A 15,920-nucleotide genomic window follows, 5' to 3' on the forward strand; every position below is an offset into this window, starting at 1 on the left:
TTAGCCACTTGTTAGCAACCGCCCTTTTTAAGACACATAAAAGCTTCAAAATTCACGAATGGGATATTTATTGACATATTTTATATCGTAGAACAAAACGTTAAAATCTCTTCAGCTTGTGTTAACCACAGACATTATTTCAGGCATCTAACTGAAAACCCATTGACTTCCAGACGACGGAACCGGAAGTGCTAAAACGCTAACTCATTTCCGGGTTTTAGGACTCATTCCTGTAGTACTCTATTGCTGTTGTCGCTGACTGTAATCCGTTTCATTTGCGCTCGTCATACCGTGACCGACTTGTACGCCAATCATCTTGTTGTGCTAAATATTGCTAACGGCATTCAGCTAAATGTTTACGGGCAAAAGGCATCGGACCGTGACCCCTGTACCGTCACCCCCATACTGCAACGATTCGGAATGAATACACAAACCTTTACATCCCTACTGCTGAAAGAAGAACACTGCTGTCTTTTTTAATAACTGGCCTCTGAGCACTTATCCCAATTGGGAATTGTTTTTCTATTGACAGTAACACATATTTATAGCTCTTGACAGGCTCAATATTTCGGCCCTTGATAACCGGTAAAAGGGGGGGAGGAGATGTGGAGAGCGTTGGCCTACTGAAGTCAGCACACATCAGCTTTTGTTTCTACGGTGCTCGGCTGAAAAAGATGACTGATCGTGCCGCTCTGTGAAGTCCTGAAGCGCTGCTCTCGTAGACTCTTTGTTGTCATGCAAAAGGCTTTTTTTCTTTAGGAAGCCTCGAATGCACATCACCATAAGATAGATGCATCACAGTGAATCATTTCTGACATCGTGTGTGTCAAGATATATATCTATCCAAATGATCGGCAGCGTTGGAGAGTTTTTGACACACGGATTATTTATCTGCCGAGAGAATTGCGTGCACGGACACCTCTAGAGATGTTATCTGTCTCTGGGCAGTTCTGGAAAGACAGGCTGGTCTCACACAGAGACCCAACATGTCTTCCCCCTCGCTTCTCATTTAACTTCTGGCCCCGAGTCAAAATGGCCGCCTCCCACACTGGCAGTCTAGGAAGTCAATCTGACCAATTTAGTGGGTCACGGGAGACTTCTGCTTCTCTCTCTCTGCCTCTCTCTCTCTAGCCATTTGTTTGGAGCATGTGGACGGGGTAACAGAAATGGCGAGCTGCGCCTCGTCCTGCTGCGCTTTAATCACTCGCCTCAAAGGGTCTGGTGTTTCTCTCTGTGTAGATGGCAGAGGGGAAGGGAAATGAAGCTCTACTCTACCTCGGCTGAATTCCTGTACATCAGACCCAGACGAGACTGATACCTCCCTTCACCTTCGCTGTCCTCGCTCCAGCTTGGCGGCGGATCACGCTGAGCTTATTATTAAAAAGGAACAGAATTTCACAAAAAAATATTATCGGTCGCAGCCAGACACGGAGCTCTGCGTTCAGTTAGTCACTGATTACAATCTGCTGCAGCGCTGCTGGCAAGCAGCATTATTTTTATTTAGCAACGACACAAAGTTGAATTGTTTTTTTGTTTTCTTACCTCAGCAGTGATGTGTGCGCTCTAACAGACGAGCTCATCGTGTACGAGAACTCAGACTTGGTGACATTGGTGCTAAACACACACAAACGTCAAGTACAGACATCTCACCCCATATGTGTTCCAATCAACTCACCAGGACGTCCTCTGCTGTGCGTCCTCTCTGCTTGAAACGAACTTGGAAAAAAATCTTATTTTCAAAGTTTTTGCCTCCAATGTCCTCCAGACTAAATCATGAAATACGCTTGTTATTTCCTTCCAAAACGATTGATATGTTATTCTTTTACAACTGATGATAAGGGCACTTGCAAATGACAAGGTAGTACAAAATGTAAACTGTACTTTGGTGTTTCATTTTTACATTACATTATTTCAACTTGTTTCTTTCTTTTTACTTTTAGGAAAATCTTGGGTAGACATTTATGAGGATGAATATGAAGCAAAATATAAATCATAACCTCTAAAAAGAAATCAATTTGAACTGAAATAACACTATTATTGAGCTTGTTTACAAGATGTTTAGTCAATGCTGATTTATATCTGAAGCTCACTATAAAGCAGGTGATCATTCTTCGTAGGTTCATCACTGCAAGCGGCCCCTTTCACATTGTTTTAATGTGGTCTTTTGATGCATTGTTACTATTATTATATAAAAAATATAGATTGTTGTAAATTTGTAAAAGTGAAAGCGAAGCCTAAAAGCAACACCTTATTAAACTGAATGAAACGTTACGTTTTGAACACAAACAGAACAGCTTGTTTTAGGTGTAGGCAACAAAACTACTCGGTTAGATTTAGGGGAAAAGATTGTGTTTTGGCTTAAAATAACTACGTTTGAAAAATGAAACTTAAGGCTTGAACACAAAGATAACTATATGTTGTTGGTTTCACACAGGATGCAAATCCAGGTCTCCTGGGTGAAAGCCCTATGTATTGTGTCCCAACCATCGCCCCCGACCTCCACGCCATATGGAGTTTCACGCTGTCTGAACTATATATAGCGCCTGACTTCCGCGTCATAATTACTACGGTCACTAGAGGTCGCTGTCATCTTCTGTTATTCCTTCTTTCAGTGATCGCCCATGTGAATTGATAATAAAAACCTACTAGTGGGTGTAGCAGACCCCGTCTGACCCACATCTATGAGGCTGATAACGCCCATTTAATAACCTGATGGCAGTCTGATCAGCTGAGTTAAGGAAAATATTTGGTTATTGTTAAAAATGAAACCAATGTATACCTTTAGTAGGTGACGGAATGCAAACAGTGGAACAGTGGTCGGAGCTTTGTACACCCAACCATCCACCCAAACCATCATCCTAAGTTGGTGCTATAAAAATGTCAGGCTACATATGCCTTTGCTTCTGAGAGACAATAGTTTCATGTGGCCACGAGAGGTCCTTGTCAAGAAAATGTAAGTATAGGTCATTTTAAGGGTTGGACCGAAGGACCAGTGCAGTCGTTTTTCTGTCGAGAGCAAGCTGAATTCACTTTGTGGTCAGATCTAACGACAACACAACACAGCGGTGAATGTCTCCCTTTTGCTTTGTGCTTCTCCAGAGAGGTCGGAGGTCACGGTCAGCTACAGCAGCCTTGGGATTTTAGCGTCTTGTGCGAGGACTCCTCAACAGGGCAGACTCAGACTTGCACAGAGGATTAAAGCCTTGGGTTGAAGAATTCCCCACCATCTCATTACGCCATCCAGCCATGCATTATGCACTACATGGCCCTTCTCCGGGTAGCAATGTTCAACAGTCTCCCGGGGCTGTTGACATTTTCAACCCGTTGAATTCTCTCCTCTCCTGAGATATGAGATACAGCCGAGTTAGATATTACCTGGACAAAGCAGCAACAGTTTGCTATTGTTCCGACATAATGCGCAATTAGGTAAAACTCAGGTGACCGGGCAAGATAAAGCATGTAGTTACAGAGCACACCGGGGTCCTTCATCTTCCAGCTCAGACTCTAATTAAAGGTCCACAATAGCCGTTCTGGGATGCGCCTGGGCTTTTTCCCATGGCTGGATGAAGGACTGTCTGGCTGCTACTAATGCAGCAGGAAATTCATGCTGGAGTCCCATTTTTCAGTAGTATCAGCATCCCTGGAGCGTGTATCTTCCTCTGTAGCGTGTGTTTATCTGTATTCTCTCAGGGTCTACAACGTGAAACGTTTCAGGTTGTCTTGTAACCCTCACCGGTCCTGTACAGTATCAGGCTTCCAAGTGCTGTTCGAGGCTCACCTTTAATATCACAAGCTCCGTATGGACTAATTTATGCCTCCAAGCTGGTCTTAAATCAGCACTCTCATATTAAGAGACTGACCATAAGTCTTATGTATAACTACTGGCTTTCTGTGCTGTAACAGGTTCCTGCTGCATCGTTTAACTCATTCTAGAGCTGCCGTCCAGCAACATTGATGTTTGGTATCTTAAATACAGAACATCACGGCAACTCCATCACTGACTCCATCCAGTTCTATCAACAACCTGTACCATTCACTATAGGTTACTTTTCTCTGGGAAAAGGCAAAGACACTATAGACAACTCAACACTATAGACTGGGAGCAAGTGACTGTAGATATCATTTACAAACTCCAAAAGTGGATTCAGACACAATTAATAACTAACTAATAGGCTTGGTCGGTATCTATTTTTTCACTGTACCAATGGATTCCTTAGGTTTTCTAGTTTCATATGACACCAGTATCTTCACTCTAGCTTTAAACGCACAAGCCCGCTACAACCTCCGGGAGATCGGAGGTAATGCCTTAAAGAAATTTGTGGCGTTAAAACATATTTGCGTTAACTTTGACAGCCCTAATGGGAACGTAATTTTGTTGGTTTTAGGGTTGGACGAGCACATGCTATCTCTCTCTCTCGACCGCACACTCGCTAACGTTACTATATGCACACAGCGGGTACCAACTGGGTGGTGGTGGCATACTGATAGTTGAGTAAAATCACGTGGCTTTAAACTGCTTTTGTAGTTGGAAGTTGACTAAACCTAAAACACCCCCAAACATGGAAAGAGGCATTTCCTTTATTACTAATCATTTAATGTTATCCCCACCACTCATAATCGTCGTCATTCTCAGCTGAGCTGGCTGTTCCAACCACGCCCCCAGGAAGAGGGCCAGGCTTTGAAGCAAATTTTACATTGTAGCCAAACCATGAAATTACAACATCTGGGTCCATCACGTGATGCCATTTGGCCTTTTGACTTACGCTGGAAACATTTAGGTAAATCAACTTCCCAGTACGAACACTTAAATAGCCCTTATTTAAATCATTAGGTCGTAAAGATTCACCAATTGCCGAATCCAGAGTTATTTTCGTGCTGTCCGTTCATGTGAATGAGCCTGAGGCCGAGCAGTTGGGAGGCGGCGTTAAAGGAAACGCTAGCGCGCTTGCTCTAAAGGCCCATGGGTGCGGAAGACCACCGTAAGATCCGGATAATTATAAACCCTGGACTCTTTAAACTCGTTGTACATCCATGGTTCCACCAGTAGAGACTGACCCCTGGTACCTGAAGGATTTCTAAATACCGTGGTGTACCGTAATACCACCCAAGCCTACTAACTAATATCATAAAGATTTTTATCGTCGCAGACCGGATAATCAAACTTTGAAGCTGTTGCTCCAAGCCCATTGTTTTAACTGATGAGTCTGTTCACTGCTGCTGACGACGTGTACAATTCAGGGTACTTAGATTCCAATAAAATGTTCTGAATGCCTAATTGGTTTAATTTGACTGAGAAAGAATAAGTCTGCAACACCCACTAAACACTTAATGCAGAATCAATGATCAACAATGCACGAATATTTGTCGGATGGAGAATTCAACAAAGGTTACTATCAATTTAGAGCACCTGAAGGCAGCTAATATCAACTGTATGACTTATTGTTTGTGTGGCTTACAGCCAAGCCATTTGATATAGTTGCTGCTCCCACTGGGATCAGCCTGTGAGTTATGGGTCTCTTTGAAGATACTGCCTGCTTTGTGTTGCATTATATGGCAGTTTTTTCTGGATCTTCTGACAGGCACGCTGCTATCATTTCCATTCCATCTCTGTGTACAGTTATGTAGTTATAATACCAGGGCTTCTACCCTAGTTAGGGTCATTTTGGGGATCATATCCTGTTCATGTTTGTCATCTACACTTGTAGAAAACAGCATATTGTGGATATCACCATGGCAACAGAGTTTACTCAACGGATGTTTTTCATGTCTCAGGATTCCTGCGGTTATCAGCTACTTAGCATTTTTATAAACAGGTTTATGGCTTATCTGGGTTATTGTAAAATAAATGTGGCATATAGCCTACATGCTGAAATTCACAAATTGAACACGGATACTAAAAAATGGGTTGCTTGATGTTTTGGTAATGCAGAAGGTAATGGATATTGGGAGACACACACCGTGAAGGTAAAAACATGCTGCAAGGTGTTCAAATATACAACATGTTATCAACTACAGGGACGGACAATATTTGTACAAATATAGTGATGCTCATTGCAACTACTTTTGCTCACAATGTTTCGTTCATGTTTCATATAAGTAGCTGTATCTGGTCTATATCTTTAATGCTGCACTAGTCAATATTTATATGGCCAATGGGTCAAATGATTAGAATGAAGTCACATGAAAGAGGTCGCTCATAGTGACAAGAACTATCATTCAACTCTCTCAGTTCTATGGAGCTTTATAGCCCATTTACGATAATGTTTTGTATTTACAACCTGCAAATATTCTCCGTGGTTCAGTCATCAATCTTATTTCCAGAAGCAGTGTTGGTGTTTGAAGGTGAGAAAAAGCTCTGATAAACCCACTGTAGGTTATCTGTCCAGCACCCAAACATCAGACAGACACAGTTAGTGACTAGCTGGTGAACATATTGGTGCATTTAGCATCTAAAAACCCAGTTATATTTCATAGGATTTGGTGGAGTGCAAAACAGAGCTAACAGGAGAGTGATTATTGGACTCAATTGGCCAGAAACACGACTTTGAATGTGCCCTGTTTTTGCAGACAGTAAATTGTTTGCTAACGTGTTAGCAATCAACTTAAAGACAAGGTTATCAGCTTGTTGTGGACTTCTGCCTCCAATGCTGCCCAAGTTACACATTATTAAGGCAACTTTAAAGTGGCAATAGACAACATTTTAAAATCACATTTACGGTATAATGAGACTGTGTGTCAGACAACTGAATCCTCCATCTAACTTACTGAGCTTGTGGATCCCAAATCCTCCATTGGTGACCATTTTCATATTCATTAAACCACTCAGTGAGCCTTACTGCCCTGCATGGAAGCATATATTTGTTGTGTTTCTCTAATTAATGTATATAGTCAGGTTTTTTTCTTTAATTTCTCACCCTCTAATATCCCAACCCGTCTAGACTACCTCATTCGGTATTACAGATGAATTTTAATGTCAGAGTGCCGTCTGAGCAGACAGCAGAAAGAGGAGGCATCGCTCCCAAAATTCATGATTATGTTTGAAGCGAAGTCGAGCGGCAGTGATTGATGATCAAAGCAAATGAAGAGAATGAATATCGATGAGGCTTCGGGGAATAAAGCAAGTTTGCTTTTGAACGGTCAAGTGAAAACTGTGATGTGACACATTTTAATGCTAATTTAGACTTTATTTAGATGACTATAAGCTTTTCAAAAGTGCAGCGTCAGTAGTTGTGACTAGTGGGAGTGTGAATGAAGTAGCGTGAGATGTGAATAAAGAGGCTAAAGGTAACTGTGAACATCGTAGCTGACAACCCGTGATTGATGTCCAAATGAAATTTATGCATAAAAATACGATTTTTTTTCTGCAAAAGTCATCCACTTTGAGTTGTTTTAATATATAAAGTCTATGAAATGCGCCTGAGTAAATTAACAACCACACTGTGGCTTCAGCTTGTGACTCTAAATTAACACAAGCAGTGGCTGCATTATTGTTTGATGGTTTCCAAGAGTCATAAAAAAGGCCTTTGCTTTCATTTCTTTGTTTGTGTTTTTTCCTTTATGGGTGGCTCTATTATCTAACAGCTCTGTCTACATGAGGGCTGGCCATTGTGGTCAGAACAGATAACAGATAATATGCAGGGCATGGAAATAGATGGATTATATGGCCTGGGTTCAGAATGTGTTTATTGGGTGGATAAAATGACAGGATTTTCATTGCCATCTCTGGCATTCGCTCTTTTAAGCTCCCCCTCATTGGATTTAACAGAGCTCTCCCTGTCTGTGTCATATTCTCTCTCTCTCTCTCCTCTTCTGTCTCCCCTTTTCTTTCTCTCTATTGTTCTCTCTGTCTCTGTATCATATTCCTTCTCTCCGTCTCCCTCTTCTCTCCTATTCTTTTCGTTTTCCCTTAATGCAGCAGAAGAGGTGGTCAGAGAGCAGCGGTTTGATTTGTAACATTACCCTGTTTTTCTCTAGGAATAACACTAAAATAGCCAAAAAAATGCTGCTCTTCAAAGCAGCTGAAAATATCAGGTCAGAATGTGCAACAGGAGTCGATCATTATTTGAAATTACCGAGCATTACGCTTCCCATCTGTTCTTTTATCCCACTGAAAATAACAGCTGCAACAAGTGGGGCTTTTAACCAAAATTGTTATAACTGGGCTCAAGTATTGCAATAGAAAGCTTTTACCTCACTTGATTTGAAATATAGCTCATATTGTAGCCCTTATCTTGACATGTATATTCCCACTTGTTGTAAAGATTTTTTATTATAGACCTAAAATGGGGAAGAGGCCAATGTGTCGCACCGTGTAATGGACCCAATTTCTAGTTAAGTAGCATCAGGTTTTTTATTTTAGACACCTATTTTGCTTGGTGGAGCTCCAGGGAACGTTGGCAGTCCCGCAAAACTCAATGTCTTTCTTTTTATATTTTGATTGTAAGCTTTTAGGTGATTAGCTCATTTTGGGGGGGGATTAACGTTAATGGTTACCGTAATAGACGTGTTTAGATCCAGAGCTTTCCACAGAGTCTGCTGCATTTGTACTATATCTGTCTTCTTATTTGTCTATTTCTTATTCTTGTTCATTCGTTACTTGAGTATCAGTGTTGACCCTCAACATATTTATATATGCTATGTATTTATATACTGCTGATCTACTTTGTTTTGGACTAAATGTAATTGCTGCATCAAGTACATTCACGAATGTTGTTTTCTTTCACAATCCAGTTGGTAAGATGTTTGTCTACTGTGCAGGAAGAGGTTTTGGACCAGGGTTTCTGTGTCCTGTGTCCCATGTGGACTAGTAGGCCTCCGAACACTTGCTATAGGACTGTGAGGAAACAACATGATTTGCTGAATATAAATCTTAAATCTCTTTATAGGTAATTATAGGCTAGTTTTACGGTTATTAATCGTATACATCCGCATCCCAGAATGCAAAGCACACCTTGCAACGGGAACTGTGCAGCTCATACTTGCAGAGTACGTCTTGTAGTTCGGTCAGATTGAGGTCAAATCATGTTCCCACCGCAAACAAATCTCTCCAGAATTCCTGTGTGACTGAGCCGAGACCACTTCCTCCAAACGGTCTCGCTGCAGTTGTTTTGTTATGTATGATTATTGTGTTCAGATTGTCCAAAACTGAACAACACAGGTGTTAAAACAGCCTAAAACACTAGCTGGAGGCATTTCAAGATGATGCTGAGTTTTGCAATAAACAACACTGTCCTTTCCATGGGATTATGTTATACAGGATTATGTAACATGTTTGGACTTTGTGAATATCAAACGCAGCAGAGAATGAGTTCATGTTAGATAGCACTGAGCCTTGTAGTCGTCTTTTTTTTTTTTAGCTTTGCACATTCAAACACAATAACCGGCGTTGTTCCGTGTGCACGCTACACCCATGGGTTGTTTTGTGCCACACTTACACCTGCACGCACATGTACACAGCATTATATCATTAGCGGTGATGAAGTGCCATGCCGTGGCGTGACCTGCAGCAGGCGAGTTGATCACGCTGTCAATTAGTCCTCTCTCTCGGTCCACTAATTATACTGTCACATCCCATTGACGCTCCATAGAGATTCGACCGGGGAAAAAAAACAAAAAAAAACTCTCTGTGTTTCTTGGGCCAAGAGGTCAATGAGCTGTTTCAGATACTGAGGTCTGATTAGATGTACCTGGTGGCCAGGAGGAGGAGGAGGAGGACGAGGAGGAGGAGGAGGAGGATGAGGACTGCTTATGTGGGCCGAGAGGAGGTGGAGAGAAAGGAAAGAGGAAGGCTGCAGCTCAGGTGGTAGTCCATGTCGGAGAACCCCAAAATATTCATTCTACAATACTATAAAAGGATTGTGAAGGATGGCTCATTGGTGAGTCGGTGAGTCCAGACTGACAGCTGTTGGGTGGATTTCCATGAAATTCTGTACATTCATGGTCCCCACAGGATGAATCCTACTGTCTTTGGTGATCCCCCTTACTTTTCCTCTAGCACCATAACATGGGGTTGACATTTGTGGGTTTGAGTGAAACAATCCGACAACTATTGGATAGATTTCCATGACATTTTGTGAATAGAGCCATGGTGCCCGGGGGATGAATCTTAAGGACTGTGGTGATCCCCTGACCTTTCATCTAGCGTCAACACGAGGGTGACATTTTGTGTTTCTGAGTAAAACAACTCAACAACTACTGGACTGGACTGCCATGTAATTTGGTACGCACTCCTGTCCCTGTTGAGATGATTTTTTATTTACTTTTTATCGTGCTTTTGATTGTTTCCTTAAGAAAATAGACTACAACAACATAAACATATAATATATGTGCAATAATATGTACAGTACATATAACAGAGAGTAATTGTAAATTATTATACTGTAAAAAATAAAGTAGGGGAGAAAAAATTGTAGTAATAATAATAATAACAACAATAATAATAATAATAATAATAATAACAATAATAATAATAATAATATATAAATACAAATTGTAAAATTAAAATATGGTTTTATTAAACAAACAAAATTTATAAAAATAAATAATTATAATAATAAATAAATATAAATAAATAAAATAAATACATAAAGAAATAAATGAATAAAATAAATATATAAAGAAATAAATGAATACAAATAAATTCACACACCAGATTCCCAGACCTACTTATATCACTGTGGTTTCGCCACCCACACAGCATAGATACAGAGTACATACTGTGTGTTTCAGGCACATTTACAAAAGAGTAAATAAAACAGAATGTAAAAATAATTAAATGATATGAATATAATTAAATAAAATATTAAAACAAAATTAATTTAATAAAGGTTGCAAGTTTGGTGATCCTCTGACTTTCCCTCTATATAGCGGCATTATCACGCCAAGAGCATGGCTTTATAGACTCTTAGTCTTGTTACTTGACAAATGATTCATCAACTACAGTAATTGCTTTGGCACTAATAGATATCTAGCAAAAGGCTGAAAAGAAATCTGGTAATCTGGTTGATGTAACCACTTGATGATAACACCGCCTGGCCTCTTTCCTCACAGTTTCCGACGAAGTTCCTACGTGAGCACTCAGCTTGCATTTAGTTTTACCTACATCACATCGTGGGGCATTGGTAAATAACACACATTCCCCTTTTACTCGTTTTCAAGAGCGCCGAGGCAACATGTTGACACCTGGAAAAAGAGTGCGAGGACCAGTCTGTGCTGCCCTTTAAGAAAACATTGACTCAGCCTCTGTCATCAGTACTGGCTGTCTGATCCCAGACTATAGTGATAATAATCCTCATGATCACACTCCATCCAAGGTGTGTGTCTGATATAAACACACTCCATCCTCCAAGACACCCTGGTTCAGACTCTCTCTGCTCCGTCGCTTTATGCGATGCATTTGCCTCCTTTGTGTAGCAAATGTGTGCTGTTGTATAGCTTGTGTGTGTGTGTGTGTGTGCACGTGTGGGGGTGTATTGTTTGGTATAATAACGCCTGATGAATGAGGAGTCTGCTTTGCTGACAGAGGGTCCCATTAACATGTAGCGCTTGGCTCCCCCTCGCAATCCGTCACACACCACACACACACACAGAATGGAGGTAATCAATGGGATGATTTAATAGCATCTGCTCTGTGTCCGCTGGGAGTGAATAGCATTCATCGCTAGGTTTTAGCTTTAGAGGCTTTGGGTTACAGATATGGAGGATTTCATGCCAAAAACGCTTTTCATTTTGAATCGTGCAGTCAATGTTGACAAGTGAGAATATTGCTACATGGTATTCATCGGTCAATATTTCAAAAACACTGCTGATGAGATCCTCAAATCAGAGCTCTTTTATTCAGCAAAAGGTCTTTAAGGAATACTTTCACATTTTGGCAAATGCAGATATTAGCTTTCCTGCCAAGAGTTAGATGAGAAGACAGCGGCTACAGTTCCCTGTTGGAAAGGGCAAAATATTCTAAATATAGCGTACACTTAAACTGACATTATTTTTTTTTAGGTGGCTAAAATACAATTTTCTGCTGCTCCCGTCCACAGATGCTCGTCAAAGCCACCAGACTACATTCATAAAAATAATAATTTTACCTCTCAGAACACGGGAGTATACATAAAATCCCACTTCAAAAAATCCGAACAAACCCTTTCAGTTATTTCCAAACTTTGACTCAGCTGATACTAGCGTTCACATTATTCATAACCTTATTGATTAGCTTCATGATGAGCTTACTTTGGTAACCTACAGTACATCTCTGCTTTTTGCTAATGGCAGAGTGGGCGTTTTTCTATTTGAAAAAAACAGAAGAGAACACAGATGGACCCGCCCTTTAGCTAACTTGGGTTTGTCTAAAGTAAAAAAAAAAAATCCGCCCCTTAAAACCACAACTTCTCTGTGCTTTGTTTACATAGCCGGGCCGGCCTCGCGTGCATTTGGTGCATGTGAGTCTCTCTGTTGTGCCCCATTAGCTAGCTCATACTGCTGATAACGCTGTCCAGACCCACGGCGTCGTTGCAGGAGCGTAACGCCTGCCCTCCGGTTCTCCCCAAGTTAAACACTGTTAGATCCATCAGCACTCTGGTGCTGTTGTCCATTGTTTGCACTATTCTTGCTTTAGCACCGTTAGCTGCTAGCCGCCAGCTCAGCCACCTCCATGTTTATAGACGTGTGGAAGCAGACATGCTCTGAATTCTGTACTGAGCACCTTTCATTAGTGCGCTTTAGAGGTGCTGGTAGTTGGTTGCGGGTATTTTTTTATAACTTTGGAGAGAGCCAGGCTAACTCTTTCACTCTGTTTCCAGTCTTTAAGCTAAGCCAGTCAGCTTCTAGCTTCATGAATAGACATGAGAGTGGTATCGATTTTCTCCTCTAACTCTTGGCAAGAAAGCAAATTTCTCAAAGAGTCAAACTATCTCTGTGAAAAATGTATTCATCATATGCTTTACTTTTGGGATCGAAAAAAAACAAAACTCTAGATAGAAGCATGTTTATCACGCATGAAGAACCCGTCATCATTTATTTTACCGTTAACTGATGGTTGGTCATCCACCGGTCGAGGCGGATGTGAACTGTGTTTAAATGCAGCATTCTACCCACTTAAGGCCGCTGGATTCAACAGGCTTCAGAAGTGGATACAGCACTTCTTTCCTAGGAAAAGTCAAATCAAGTGATCATGAGAGGAGCACTAAACACAATTTAGCGGTGATGCTTGTATGTAAATGTATGTAAATGTAGACTATTAAGAGTGTATTCAGTGTGTAGGGCTTTGGAATCTGTGACACTGCACTGATCTGCTATACTTGTTGACAATCTGTGCCGCATTGTGCAGAGGTGGTGGTGTGATGGTTAAGGCCATTAAACCTGCAGGTTTTATTTACAGTTTTTACTGTAGCATACCGCTCTTTAAAGCTGCATTAAATCATGCTGACATGGATTCATTGTGGACATATTAGTAAGACTTGACAGGGAATAACTGACTGGGCTAATAGCTTTTTTAGAAGCAGTGTTTACAACCGTGCAGTCGGAAGACATATAAATGAGAAGTCCTCTATACACGAGGTGATGGGTGAACCCTGCAGCCGAAGCATCATAAAAGATGTGGATCTATAGCCGTAAACAGTATTGAACAGATGTCAGAGAAGCTCCAACTGGAGGAAACACCCTGACTAACAATTAACAACTCGCGGTTACGCTGGGAGGATGCCATTAACTTCCCTCTGTCTTCAATAGAGAAATATTGGCTGTGAAATGTTCTGTTCCACAGTGTAGATTTGTATCTAAGAAACATTTGACATCTACTATACCGTGTATTCTTGCTTCATAAAAACCTGCTCATCTCAGCTTCGTAGTGGTCATTACAGGTCAGATGTCTCCGTTATCTCCCACCTTAGTGTCGTAGTGTATCAAAGCACAAGTGGAAAACTGCAGCATATGGCAGCAATCCAGGGAGATAACTATGTCGCACAATCGATTCTACTTACACAAAGTTGGCAATTTTCTGTCACAGTTTGTTAATGAGTGTTTTAATTTCAAAATGTTAGACTGTCGGTTGACAGTTATTGACAGTTAAAGGCAGTTATTGAGTCATTTAGAAAGTTCAGTATAAGTGTTGTTGACTGTCAGGCAGTAAAGCAGGTATTTAAAGCACTTTATACACCGTACAGGGCTCGGGGATCGGCTTCATATGACGGGTATTTCAGGGTCTGCCATTGTTGCAGGCGGCTGCTGAAAATAGGTACGGGTAGAAAGTTATCAGGAAGGCAAGAAACAGGTGGTGAACACTGACATTATCAAACAGCAGTTAAAAATGATCATTAATTGAAGTACCTGAGATTTATGTTTTTCCTTTAATGCCAAATTTATGGGAATCCACTGAAAATGAAGAATGAGTTATTGAAAATTTATAATGATTTCCCAAAGCAAGGTTAAATTAAACTGCGAGATTTTCAAAGGGGAGTTTTGTGACTCACTGTCTGTATAACAAAGAAAAGTACGGGTGTTAACTACATGTTGTAATGTTAAAAGATGTAGTAATTAATTCACTTTGCTATCAGTCATGAATTCTGCTGAAATAATAATTGAGTTATGTGCACTTACGTGAATCGGTACTGTAGATTGTATTCAGGATAAAAAAGGTTAAGGATAAAACTCTATTGTTTGAGGGAGTCCTTGTTTCTAGGGCTGCCCCCTCTTAGTCGATAAGTCGACTAATCGCTCGTACTGACCTAAAGGCCTTTGCACACCCAAGTCCATATTTTTCATCAGATATCGTTGCACATTTAAAAATAAATAGGACCTCACGTTGTGTCAATCACGTTTACACACCGAAATGTTCATCTGTTATTAAAGTTTTCGGAACAGGTTAGATTTTCTGCATTGTTTTTGCATCCGTCAAAAGGCAAAAGAGGGTTGTTTGACCGCTCAGAGCCATAAAATATCATCATCCAAAGCTTTGTGCTTTGGATGATGCCCCAACAATGATTAGCCCCAACAAAGAGAATAGTAAAACGCATCTGACTGTGTGTGTGCAAGGTTTCTGTGCGTAACGATTTTTATCAGATTAAAAAAACACATATGAAAAATAAGGACTTGGATACACATTTTTTTGATAAATAATCATCAGTAATGTGGATATAATGACAAAGTGGATAAAGGCAAATAAGCTAAAACAGTTCAGAAAATTACATGACTTTACTGTAATGCAGCCTTTAAAATCAGGAAAAGACAACACTACCATATTACCATATCCAGAATCTAAGGTGATATCTAGTCTCATATCACAATATCGGTATAATATAAACATATCGCCCAGCCCTATAGCATTTGAAGCTGATGGAAATGCTGTTGTTATAGTGTCTTGGAAGTGCACCAACAAACAAGAAGAAATGTAATTTTGTTGCTCATATTTCTAACCCTGTTTGCTCTCTCTTGTTTTTCTCTTGCAGCTCAACAGATGAGAAATTTCGCTGGAACAACCAAGGTAATATTTCCCCTCAAATGCTCTCAAATCCTACATTTCGTCTGGTTCTCTATTGTTTGCATTCCGGCGCTGCACATTGCTGACTGCGCTTTATTATATTGGTTGCCATTGTAAAAATCCCCTAACAATATATTGATGCAATCCTGTCCAAGAACTGTGGTGGCTGCAGCGGTTAAAATGCTCAATCAAACTCACTCTCTCTGCCCTGAAAGCCAAATAATAATAAAAATAAAAGCTCTAACAAAAAAACATTTTCCCTCACCCCCTCTGACAGATGAGTAAAGGTCAAACAGCATTTGCAAATAATTCAGAGTATTTAGTTTAACGTGTTTGGAGAGCCAGATGGGAAGTGTTTTCCATAAAGGAGAAAACAAGAATCAATGAGTGCGAGGCCTTTCGGATGATTTGAAAGTCAAATGAAGACACCTCTCCGGGCTCTACAACTTCT

At 40.5% G+C, this 15,920-nt stretch overlaps 1 protein-coding gene across 8 annotated transcripts in view; it reads left to right on the forward strand.

Annotated features, from left to right (window-relative positions):
• ctnnd2b (catenin (cadherin-associated protein), delta 2b) overlaps positions 1–15,920 on the forward strand; it is a 180,712-nt gene that overhangs the window by 75,402 nt on the left and 89,390 nt on the right. For all 8 annotated transcript variants that reach the window (XM_037787547.1, XM_037787550.1, XM_037787553.1 and 5 more), the window contains one exon: positions 15,438–15,472. In XM_037787547.1, coding sequence (XP_037643475.1) covers positions 15,438–15,472 — 35 coding nt within the window. The remainder of the gene's footprint in view (positions 1–15,437; positions 15,473–15,920) is intronic.

Source organism: Sebastes umbrosus, chromosome 12 (assembly GCF_015220745.1).
Source record: "Sebastes umbrosus isolate fSebUmb1 chromosome 12, fSebUmb1.pri, whole genome shotgun sequence".
Classification (NCBI taxonomy): Eukaryota; Metazoa; Chordata; class Actinopteri; order Perciformes; family Sebastidae; genus Sebastes; species Sebastes umbrosus.